Genomic DNA, 12,771 nt, shown 5'->3' with positions numbered 1-12,771 from the left:
TGCAAGCAGCCAGGAAGGAATTATAATTGTAACTGAGTAGCATTACATTATGGTGAGTTATCATTTATGTAAATGTCTTTTTAAAAATATTTGCAGGTGTCTCCCTTTGTTACGGGGAATCTCTGGAACATTACCAGAGCATTAGAAAGCACAATCCCATTTGTGACAGGAAAGATCAAAGACTTTTTAATTCATTTTCTCCTTCTTCTTTTTATCTACATTTTTTAAGTGCAGAAGGGAGCCCTGCTCCTTTTTATACAAAGAGGCTCCTCTATAAATCCTAAACACAGCTACTAAACCATCAAACAATGGGGAAGCTACTAAAGAGAAGTGTGATTCATATTTAACAAAGGAAGGTGATTAGCTGTTGTTGTATAACAATGGGGAAGTGTCAGGACACCTGCAAATGAATTAGGAGCGCGCTATATATCTCTGAGCTGTTGTGTTAGCACATCTCATTTATATTCCCAACTGCTCTGCCTTTATTGCCATTTGAATTGCACATTTTTAAATGAGATTAGGGTAAATTGAAAATACTTGTAATTTCCCATCATAATTTCCCATCAAGGAGGCAGGTGGCTGTGCTCACAACAAAGCAGGGAGCTGGCAGTGTAAATTCTGCCCACCTAATGAGGTGGGAGCCCGGTGAAGGAGAAGGTAGCTCAGCAACCTGCTTTGCTGTCCAGATATTTATTCTTCTGTCTTCTGTCCCTCTGAGATGACCACCTCTCTGCATGACCTCCCCACTCCTATGAATCCTGCCAAGCTCACTCACAGGGGCTAACTCTGCCACTCCCTTGTTTTGCTTCTCAGCGAGCTCAGCCCAGTGAGGTCCTGCAGAAAGGATGTCTTCCGTCTGAGGTGAGCTCCGCACAGCTCTGATTCGCTTGGTGTGCCCTAAGGAACCACCAGGGAGAGCCTGGAGCAGCATCTGTCTTACTTTGGACCCAATCCTGAAGGCACCAAGGACCAACAATGCCTATTTTTGCAGGAGAGCTTTCTTCCTCCCCAGCCTCTTCTCTGGCGTTCAGCCCATTGTGGGTGCACTAGCCTCGGCTGCAGCTCTTATCACTGGAAAGTGCTGTCGGATGGGGGCTCAGTGGCTTAGGTGAAATGGATTGTTCTTGTAATACCGCCCTCCTGGCTGAGTCAGCAGCAGCAGGAATTGGACCTGGGATCTATGTTTCTAAGAGTATAAACCTCAGTTGTCTGAGCTAGTAGCTCATTGCCTGCTAGGTGTGACCCAGCCACCAGTAGGAGACAGAGCACCACCCCAAGAGGAGCACGGAAAGTGCATGTTAGCCAGGACTCTCTGAGGTTCTATAGCCTGGGGTCACACACAAGCTCACATTAAGATGAGCCGAATGGTCCCTTCTAGCCTCATAATCTATGAATCCCCCTGGGGGGGAGGGTCCTCCCAGCTCAGGGCCAAGGCAAGACAGTACAGTGGGGTGAGGGTGAAACATACTCATTCTGTACCTGTGTGTGGGTAGATGGAGGTGTGACATACCAAGGTACAATCTAGACTAACATGTCACCCCTGCCCTGCAACCTTGGGTGCCTTTCAATGTGTGGCTGAAGTAGCTCCCACCTGGAACATTCACAGCCTCTCAGCATACAAGCCCTATCCTGAGTATCTGGGTATAACTGTAGCCTGTTAACCACACTTGGGTTACACTCTGGCTGTCACCAGCCTGGGTTATACTGCAGGGTGACCCCAACACACCCCCAGTCCCAGATTTCCCCCCAGCATTGTATGTCCTGTGCTGCCCAGCCCTCTCCTGGACCGTGCAAAATATTTTAAGTTCATTATTCCTTTACGGGAACAATAAACCAGCTCATTAATTCAAATAGTTATTCAGACACTTCAATTTACGCACACTGGATTAGATAAAACAGTAAAACAAGTTTATTAACTATAAAGAGAGATTTTCAATGAATACAAGTAATGAGGCATAACAGTCAGAAATGGTTACAAGAAAAATAAAGATAAGGCATTTACTAATACCTAGCTTAACAAACTGTATCAGATTCAAGCAAAGTTTCTCACCACATGTTTTCAGCAGTCTTCCTGGCCGAACCCCTCCCCCATAGTCCAACGCTTACTACCTTTTTCTCTTTAGGTGCAGTGAATGCCATAGGCAGAGAGAAAGGGGTATCTTGGGGTGCCAGTCCCCCCGCTGAGAAGCATTTCCAGCTGGGAGCAAGGCAACAAGCAGGAACTCCATGCTGATTCTTTGCTAAGATGTTTTGCCCCAGTCCCTTCCCTGCCAAAGAATAGCCACTAGCAGGTAATGATCTATTAGCCTTGTTTACACTTGGCTGAGGCATCAGCTTCCCCTCTGTCTCCAAGGAACTGGTTTAGCCACTCCCTAGACTTCTCTGGAAAACATACTTTTAGTCGTGATCTCAGTTTATGTTTATAATTTCACACACAACACTGCTATGTGCATTTTGCCATGACATTACTGATCAGCAAATTAGGAGTTTTTAAATGATACCTCAGAAGGCATACCTTGGACAAACATTATTACAATAGTGTATTTTAGGGTGTGAACACAGGGGAATAGTCGATCATAGGAGGATATCATTCTTCAAGGCTGTTAACGTTTCCACCACCATGAAGTTAACTGAAAAAGCTAAATTTAAAGAGAGAAGCTAGGGAAAGCAGCTTGTTGGATCCTTAAAGATGTCTCATTCTTCATCTCCAAATTTCTGATGGGAATGCCAAGCTGGGGAGCATCTTTCTTGTGTTGTCTTGCCTGGATATCCATCTCACCACCATCTGTTCTGTGCTGTGTGGTTCAGCTAACCTGTCTCTATCACATGCGACGAGCACTTGGGTTATTGCACATGTGAGGAACGCCCATAACTCAGCATCTCTATAGATGCAGGAGCCTGTTCATTCACAAGGCGGAAGGGAACTGGCTGCTCTGGGAGTTTTTCAACAAACCACTTTACGGCTTCTCCGCTCAGCCTACAGGACCAGCGCACCCTCCAGTGTACCTCTGCCCGGAAAAGGTGCCCGACTGGCATCCCTGGGAATGCAGAGATGGTACATTGTCAATGACAGGTTCCCCCTACCAATGTTCCTCATGGAAGTCCCACAGATATCTAGCAGGGAAAGGGTGAGCACAAACCAAACTCAGCACGGACACCCACTGCAGAACACACCATGCAAACGAGCCCCATTCTGCGCCACTCTAAAGGGGTTTTGTGTTTTCCTCTTCGCAAGCGAGGCAGGTATCTCATGAACAAACGACACCCCGTTGGATGACAAGCTGGTGAGCTCCGAGCAATGAGACTCTGCTCCCATCTCCTGGAGACCTGCCACTTCTTTGGGGACTGATGCCCCTGACCACCACCACTAGCTCTGCCCACTCTGCTGCTTAGCATTAATGAGAGGCAGCTGTCAAGTTTGTCACCAAAAAGACTCTGCCTGCATACGTCCAGTGGAGTGCTGAACTGCTCTCTCTCTGAGCCCTGTTTGAAAGAAGTATGAGAGAAGGAGGCTAGAGAGAGCTAGTGAAACATGAGCTAAGGGGAAGCAAACGCAGTGGATGTGCTCGCCACCTGGATCATAATACCTTTGTGATACAGACAGGACCCTTGGACACCCTTGGGAGGGAGGAAGGACGTTTCGGTTCGTAGATACAAGGATGTGTAGAGTTTAAAGCCAAAAGGGACCATTAGATCTTCCTGTCTATCACCGGCGATAGAATTTCATGCACTTACTCCTATACCCAGCCCCATATCTTGTGCTTGGTTAAAGCTTCTTCCAGGAAGGCCTCCAGGCTTGATTTGAAAACAACAAGAGATGGGGAATCCCCCGCTTCCCTTGGTGGAGTGTTCAAATGGTTAAATCACCGTCACAGATTTGTGACTAATGTCCAGTTTGGCTAAGCCAATGGGCCTGCAGCCAGGACCCTGGCATTCTGTTCCTGGCTCTTCCACTGACGATCATGCAAGAAGCAGCAGGATCATGGCTTGAGCTATATGGGAGGACCTTTGGGGACTCTAGGCTCCTCTGGCCCTTGTGTGTGGGAGCACAAGGACGGCGATGATGTCTATCCCCCTCTACAAGGGGGAAGCTCCTTATGCCCTGCATATCCCTACAGGGCGAGGAGCAATCCAGGCTTTACTCTCTCCATGCCTGGGGTGAAATGTGGGGTTAATAGCAGTGCCTCCCTCCATACAACGGGCTCGCTATGCTCACCTACGTCAGTGGGCCCCTAGGCGGGTACAGTTAAGAAGCTCCTTGGATGGAAGCTGCATCATTGCAATGTGTTCCAATCAGCATTCAAAGGAAGCCAGTTTCCTAGGTTCAGAAGAATTTAGTCAACTGCTTCTCCCTTTGTTACTTTTCATGCCCTGCTGCCTGGTTCCAGTGTGATACACAAAGGCCAGAACCTTGCCCTCTGAGTGACTAAAGCTAGGCTCCTAAATCCCCACATTTAGGCACCTAAAATAAAAGCAGCCTCATGACCCAGGGTTCCCATGTCCCCACTCAAGTCAACAGGAGCTGTGGGAGCTCTGAAACTCATCCCACTTTTAGGTGCCACCCTGGTGAATAGTGGAGCCACGAATGCTGGTGTCAGCCACTGGTGAGCGTGTGTTCCAGGTCGTTCTCTGGGCCAATGCCAGTCTGTTATAGCCCCAGCTGTGGAGCCTTGGCTCGTTAGCTCAAGCTGCAGCAGCTCATGCTCATAGCTCCGGAAGTCCCCTATTCAGCCCCCAGTATGTCGGCCAGGAGGGCAGCTGAATGAGATTGGTGTGAAGGCTGAGACCATGGCTGAGAGAGACCACAGCTGGGATTCTCAAAGCTGCCCAGGGGATTTCAGCACCCAATTCCCATTCATTTTAATAGGCTCTTGGCATCCAAATCCCACAGGCAGCGTTGAGAATCCCATCTGAGGTCTCTCTCAGCCGTGCCTTCAGACCAAAGGTGGCCTCCCCTGGGGCAGCATCACTGATATTTCCCACACAAGCACAGGTGCAACCCTAGAGCGCTTGTACTGGTCCCCAAGAGGGCAGTGGGAGGATCCCCTGCTTTTAGCAGTAGGTCCCATAGGAAAACAAGCTGCTAGTGGAGGATGAGGAATCTGTGCAGGTGGTGGCAGTGGTCAGCTGACTTCCCCTCTGTGATTGCGGCACATGAAGTTGGCTTGCAGAGGGCTGATTTCTAACCCCAGTGGAGGCTCCAAAGCATACAAAAGAACTGACTTTCTGGCCATGCCTATCCCAGCATCCAGATCTATCCCGGATGGATGTCCCCCTGCGGACCTGCCTCTTCACAAAGGCAGCTGTACCCTCCTAGGCCCGATTGAACCTCATCCTTACTGAGCTCTGAGTCGTGAGCTCCTTTTGTATTTCTGGGTACTTAGATCACAGTGTAAGGAATCCATGTTCTATAAACAAAGTCACTACACCAACCCTGGACCACGGCCTGGATCCCTGCTGCTTCACGTGAACGAAACAAAAACCTTTCCTTGGAACTAGGAGTAGATCCCTTATCCTCTCTGTGGTCCAGACACTAGCAGGCAGTGACACAGACACAGAGAAAGCTAGGACATCACATTGGGAAATGCCGTGGCTTCCTAGAAGACTTGTTGATAAAGCCAAGCTCTATAGAGCTTTTGCTAAGCAATATAAGACATGTGAAAGTGGATCAGACCGAGGGTCCCTGTAGTCCAATATCCTGTCTCGTACAGTGGCCAGATGCTTCAGTAGAAGATGTAAGAACCCCACAGTAGTAGATGTGGGATCATCTTCCCCAATCCCGGTCTCAGTTCATTAGAGATCAGCTTAAACCCTGAAGCTTGGGGTGTAATAACCCTGTCATTAACTAAGTCTGGGTAGTCTTCATAGCCATATAAATGTCCAACCCTTGTTGAAGCTTTCTTTTCTTTTCTTTCTTTTTCTTTCTTTACCTCTCTTCTAAATGTTGGGTAGTCAGTATTTTAGACTCTTATCATATAAAAGGCAAAATACAGAGAGTATCAGTCTAAAGAAAGGTCTGTGACACCAGTTAGGACTTGGCAGGGATGATTAGGCTGATGAAAGAGAGTAAATGCCACTTTCAAGGTAATAGATGCACAAAAAATCATCATTACAGAGTGCAGTGTGAGACAGGAACATTTCAAAGCAAGACAGTTTATTCCCTTAAATGGGAGTCACAAGCCTCCATTTTTTTTTTATGTGAAATGTCATGTCTGAGCTCGTATGTGGATTACATCGTGGTAGATTTAAGAACTCCTAGCCAGCAGGGGAATATTATCAAGTACCATGCAGTGTAGGAATGTGATGGGCACGGCTGGCTTGGAAAGTGCTTCTGGATCCTTTGGGAGGAGAGGCACTAAAGAAATGCAAAGTGATGTCACTGTTAGAGGAGGCCCATCTAACTAATAGGATGGTTCTTCTATTCTAAACTAAATAGGTTCTTATCCCATGCTCATCTCTGCAGCATCTGAGGCCCAGATCCTCAAAGATATTTAGGTGCCCAACTCCCATAGAAATCAGTGGGAGTTAGGCAAAGGTATTTAGGTGCCTATCTGGGGCTGAGTAGTGAAATAAGTGACGTGTCCACATGTGTGTCATGTGTTTGTCTTCTCATCCTCTCCCCAAGGGGAGAAGCATGTTCAGGGGAGTGCTTTGTTTTGGAGGGGGCGGATATATAGCTGTTACTCTAAGCTGATGTTAGAGAATTGCAGATCAAAGAAATACACTTTGCCTTTGGCATGGAAGGTGGGAAGATTTGTGATGGGTCTTCGTTCCTGAGCGAGTTCATTCCAAAAGTCATGGGCCAACCCCCAAGCACACTCTGTCTCAGGGCTTTACTTTCTTCCGCCAACAAAGGCTTGAAATTCTCTCTTCTCCAACAGTGAAGGCCCTCAAGATAGAGGGGCTCAGGTCACTAGTGATCACTTTCTGTTGTTACTTTCTGTCCACTGTTGGGTGGCTTGGTTGCCTCCAACCCATTGCCAGTGAACAAGTGTCTAGATTATAAGATCACCATCCCCATTGGCAATCACTGGTACTTCTGCTGGCCTTTACACAGAGGCTGAGATCTGAATGGGCCTCGAAAACAGAATTCCCCAAGAGCTAATTCTCCCAGGTCAAGGGTGGGACCCATTAGTGAGAGAATGAAGGGAGAGCAGGCTAGCTGCTGAAGTGTGCAGGGCACATGTGGGGGATAAACAGAGGCCTTCAGTCTTGAGGGCTCTAATCCTGGAAATGATGGTGGCAACAGGATGGTCCCAGTGAGCCCCAGGCCTCCTGGGTTCTGTGCCCACCTCTGTGGGTACTTGCACAAGTCACGTTTCCAATATTGTGGCCGAGTTTCCCTGTGAATAAAATGGGGATCACAAAGCCTGCATCCCAGCAGGATCCTGAAGTGCTCCGACCTTATGGGCTGTAAAAGTCCTGAGCCATTCGCTTTAGAAATGAAAGCAAGCTAGCAAGTCCCCGTGCTGGACCCTTAGCTGATTTTTGGTTCAGTGCATAAGTTATTAACATGAACAATGTGGGAGCATCGGATCTTGCCCCAGGCCATTAAACAGACCGCTGAAAGTCTCCCTTGGAAAAGTCCCCATCCCACATGGCTTAGATGGACCCCACTGAAACCCCAGGGCCTGGTTTGCAGAGGTGCAGAACTCCAAGTAAAACTGATGGGAGCAGCAGTTGCTCAACACCTCTGTAAATCAGCCATCCGCCTCCGAGGCCTTGGATAGAGCAGAGTGTCGTAGAGCAGGAGCGGATGGTCCGTGTGTTGTGGTAGTGGGCAAACATGTAAGCAGCAGATCAGCATGTGGACTCTGGGCCGACAGGAATGCATCCTGGCTGCTTGTTGCCTGAGTTCTGTGATTGCAAGAGGGCTCAGCAGCTCTAGAAGAGAAACACATTCTCAGCATACGTTGCACAAGTCTGGCTTGCTGCCTTGTGGGTGGGTGGGTGGGTGTGTCTATGCACAGTGTGCCTAGGAGTGAATATTGTGTGGCTGTATGTTAGAGTGCGACACGTGTCTTTGTGTGGGCCCCTGTGTATACATGCCCAGGTTGCGTTTGTGTATGAGAGAGAGATGTGTGTACGCTAGTTTTTGTGTGTCTGTGTGAGCTGTGATGTGTGCAGTGTGTGCATATCTGTGTGTGTGTGGCTGTGCGTGATGTGTGTGTGCATTAGGATAATTGCTGTGCTGTGTCATTTAGCACGGGATGGTTCTAGTTTCTTTATCTGTCTTTCAGCTCTTTATCTTGAGTTGTCTCCAGCTGGGATGATCTCTGAATTATTAGCCTCCGAAGCCAGGGGTCAGCCAATGCCTCTGCCCCAGTGTTTGCCCAGATAACAGACAGGGCCAAAAACCAGGCAGGAGAAGAGACGGGGGAAAGAGAAAAATGTCAGGCCTGAACTGGACTTTGACTGGCTGGAGGATCCAGTGAGCATCATGCCTCACCTCCCAGGGAGAGTGCAAATGATGATGAGCTACTGAGTGATCCGTGAGTGCTGCAGATAGATAGATTGGTGATGTAGTCTGAGTACCTATATGTAAGAGGCCTAACTGTCTGGGGTTCTTTTGCTAATAGTCTCCTTAGAGAGGAGAGAGAAATGTAGGAAACACATGGGGGTGATACGCTAAAAGCTGACCTGTTTTGTTAGGATCCCTGAGGTACATCCTCCGCAGCCAGAATTAGGAGAAGTCCAGCCATAGACAAGCAGCTCCTGATGGGTGTGTGGCCAAAACTAGGGCCGCAGTGTGACCAGTGGCTAAGCTGGGGGCTGCCGAGACCTGGGTTGTCTTTGCCGTTCTGCTGTGTGACCTTGGATAAGTTAGTCCCTGCTCTGTTCTGTTTCCTTTCTCTGCCTCGTCTATTTAGACTAAGCAGTTTAGGGTAAGAACTGTCTTGAACAATGCATGTGTACAGCCCCTTTCACAATGGGGCCTGAGCTCCTGCTGCTATACAAATAATCCTGCAATATAAATAACACATGAAGCTCTGAGGAGAGCAGAGTGTACTTGTGAACTAACCCCAATGCTGCAAATGCCCCCCTGTGCTGCCTTTCACACCATCCTTGCTGAACTCAGCAGATGCCCCAGTGTTTGCTGGCACTTGCTCCATCCAAAGCATCCTCTTCAGCCCATCGCTGAGCTGATCTCCGGAACAGCAGGCTCTGAACCTGGTAAAGGCCTCTTAGTCCTTCTGTCTCTTGGAGCGAAGAAAGATGCCCCTTGAGCCGCACTGGGGGTGGAAAGGCCCTGCACAGATTTGGGAAAGAGACCATGAGACTCATGCAGCAAATAAATGGCAAAGTTGGGAACAGAGCCCGTAAGCCCCAACTCCCCAATTTCTGCTGTATCCCAAAGAGCACATGGCTTCGCCAAACGCTTTGGGGACTCTGGACTTCTGGTGTGAAAGGGTTAAATCAATCACTTGGGTCACATACCTGCCAGTTAGCGTTCACCCACTGCAGCAGAAGGCATGGCAGGGGCTGAGCGATTCACGTTCCCTGGCAGCGAAATACACTTATCCATGTGACAGCTGATGGATTGTCGATGTCTCCTTACAGACCCGCCTCTCGTCAACTTGTCCGTAGAGCCCCAGCCAGTGCTTGAGGACAACACGGTGAAGTTTCACTGCTCTGCCAAGGCCAACCCAGCAGCAACCCAGTACAGGTAAGATTGCCCGCAAGGAGCTGGCCTCTGTTCATTATGGAGTCTGTTTAACACTGCCCCCTACTGGAGTCATGCTCATGTTGGTGTGCTGTACTGGCTGGCCGTATGGAGCTGCTTCCTGTAGCTTGCCTGAGTGCAGCCAGTGGTTTTGGAGCTGTTGTGTATTGCTGTGTTTATTACCATGGGTGGCTACACACTGGCAGCTGCTCTTGTGGATTGGATAAGCTGGGCTTTGCCCCAGCTGCACTGACCATGCGATGCATTAGCTGGGGTATAGAGCTACCACTACTCCCTCCTGGAATGGAATGGACCTGCTCCTGCATACCCATTCCCTCTCCTGGCTGAGCAGGGCTGCTGCAGCCAGAGAGGCTGTCTGGTGCTCCAGCCACAATCTCTCCCATTGATAGTGATGTTGTATGTTAATGGACTCCATCTCTGCATCGGCCGCCGGGTGCATTTTGCTGCACACACCAAACTCCTTGGTCAGAGATTCACTGGCACTTTAGAGGGGATTAGAGCCCTGGCAGCACGGTGGTGTAACCATATGTTTGAGGACATAACTATCAAAACACACACTGAATGAACAGTTTATTATGGGAGAATTTGGGGCTTGTATGTTTTTTACAGTCTTTTCGAAAGATATAACTTCATTAGCATCTCTGGGCTTCTGTTGCACTCTTGGTACCCATGGGCAAAGGCTGTTTAATCGGAACAGTATAAGGCAAAATGCAGGATCATTGACGGCTGCATAGCGTAGAGCAGTGGTTCTCAACCAGGGATACGTGTCCCCTTAGGGTACACAGAGAGGTCTTCTAGGGGGTACAACAGCTCATCTAGATATTTGCCTAGTTTTACAACAGGCTACATAAAAAGCACTAGTGAAGACCATACAAACTAAAATTTCATACAGACAATGACTTGTTTACACCACTGTATGTACTATACACTGAAATGTAAGTACAATATTTATATTCCAATCGATTTATTTTATAATTATGTGGTAAAAATGTGAAAGAAAGCAATTTTTCAGTACTAGTGTGCTGTGACACTTTTGTATTTTTATGTCTGATTTTGTAAGCAAGTAGTTTTTAAGTTTGGTGAAACTTGGGGGTATGCAAGGCAAATCAGCCTCCTGAAAGGGGTACAGTCATCTGGAAAGGTTGAGAGCCACTGGCGTAGAGTAGGGGTGCTCAAACTGGGGGTCAAGAACGGGGCCAGGGGTTCACTCAAGACTGGGGGTGGGCAGGCAATGTTTTTCCTCTCCTGACAGAATTTCTGAGATTTCAACATTTTTTTGCATTCCAAAAATTCAAAAATCTCAAATATTTTTGCAAACCAACAAACTGGAAAAAAAAATTGTGAGGTCAATCAAAACCTTTTGTTTTGATCAAGTCAGTTTCAACACGTTTCATTTTTATTTTTACTTTTAAAAACCTTTTTAAAATTTAAATGGACTAAAATTTAGAATTGGAAAGTCATTTCAACTCAAACAACCAAAAGATGTCAAAACGAAACATTTTGACAATTTCCAAACTTTTCTTTTCCAAAAAATTTTCGTTTCAGGGGATTCATCAAGTTTGACCCTGTTTCATGACCAGTTTTAGAAAAATTGGCATTTTTTGGTCAAAAAAAAGTTTCCTCAACAATTTCCCAACCAGCACAACTCACAACCGCCCTGCTCCAAATATGGGGAGGATCTTGGCCAGATCCAGCTAGATGGAGAAGGTCGCAGAGTCTGGGATCACAGGCCAGAAAAAGTTGCTAATATCTGGACAAGAGGTTAGAGAGGAGGCTTGGGAGCCAGGGCTTCTGTGTTCCAGTCTTAAATTTGCCAATTACCTTGGAGAAAGTCATTGAATCTGTCAGTGCCTCAGAAATGATACCCTCCTCCCAGGGGGTCTCTTAGTGGTAAATTAATTAATGATTTCAAGAGTTAGGGTCAGACTGGTTCAACACCAGGGGTCACTTTTCTTGAGGGTCCATCTTGCACCCCAGCATCTAAGCTTATGAGTTTAAAAAAATCAAAACCTTCTAGCCCTTATGACTGGGTAGAAAATGCTCAGAATGTGACTGATTGCATAGCGGTGCTGTGGTGTCTGCCTGAATCTGTGGACAGCCTGCTACAATAGCTCTGGAAGAGGTGTGAGCAGACCCATTTATCCTAGCCGAGTGTTAACGCTGAATCCCAGGGGCACTGATTTAAATGGCCAGAGTGGTGCAGCATGAACTGTGGAATGTGCACGGGTTAGGGAATCAAGAGGCTCTGAGTTCTAACCCAGCCTTTCACAGTGTGATGATGAGCAAGTCATTTCACCTTCCTGTCTCAATTTCCTCTTCCGTAGAATAATACTTCCCTGCCTACCACTTGCATATGACGTGTGACTTAATTAGCCAACGACTAATTACGGTACAGTGTTTTCCACCTGTGAAGCGGTATACCATAGAACCTTTGAGTTACAAACACCTCGGAATGTAAGTTGTTCGTAACTCTGAACAAAACATTATGGTGGTTCTTTCAAAAGTTTACAACTGAACATTCACTTAATTCAGCTTTGAAACTTTACTGTGCAGAAGAAAAATGCTGCTTTGCCTTTATTTTCTTTTAGTAGCTTACGTTTAACACAGTACTGTACTGTGTTGCACTGCTTTTTTGTCTCTGCTGCTGCCTGATTGTGTACTTCCAGTTCCAAATGAGGTCTGGACTGGTCAGTTTGTAACTCTGGTGTTTGTAACTCTGAGGTGTTAGTATATAAATGTTACATATTAGTGGTGTCATTAACCTCTTCATTGATGATCAAAGCGTATGAGAAAGGAGAGGGCCAATCATATTATCAAGATCTGCACAATCTGCTCCCGTTGGTAACTCATTTTGGCATCGTTACGTAAGCAAGGGTTAGGGGTGGAGCCTGGGACAGTACTATCAATTTTTTTCCCCCAATCTGGTCCCTGTGTCAAACATTTTGAGATCATCAAAGGGTGCTGTAGACCTGCCTATTAATTACCTCATCATCCATTCTCTACATGTGAGAATGGATGATCTAGTTGGGGATTGGTCCTGCTTTGAGCAGGGGGTTGGACTAGATGACCTCCTGAAGTCCCTTCCA

The 12,771-nt window shown here is 47.2% G+C and overlaps 1 protein-coding gene across 2 annotated transcripts in view; it reads left to right on the top strand.

Annotated features, from left to right (window-relative positions):
• The window catches only part of KIRREL3 (kirre like nephrin family adhesion molecule 3), a 725,113-nt gene that overhangs the window by 577,076 nt on the left and 135,266 nt on the right, over positions 1-12,771 (top strand). For both annotated transcript variants that reach the window (XM_073320928.1, XM_073320926.1), the window contains exon 7: positions 9,562-9,667. In XM_073320928.1, coding sequence (XP_073177029.1) covers positions 9,562-9,667 — 106 coding nt within the window. The remainder of the gene's footprint in view (positions 1-9,561; positions 9,668-12,771) is intronic.

The sequence above is a fragment of the Lepidochelys kempii genome, chromosome 22, assembly GCF_965140285.1.
Source record: "Lepidochelys kempii isolate rLepKem1 chromosome 22, rLepKem1.hap1, whole genome shotgun sequence".
Taxonomy (NCBI): Eukaryota; Metazoa; Chordata; order Testudines; family Cheloniidae; genus Lepidochelys; species Lepidochelys kempii.
The sequence above is the reverse complement of the archived record's forward strand: the minus strand, read 5'-3'. Positions and strand labels throughout refer to the sequence as shown.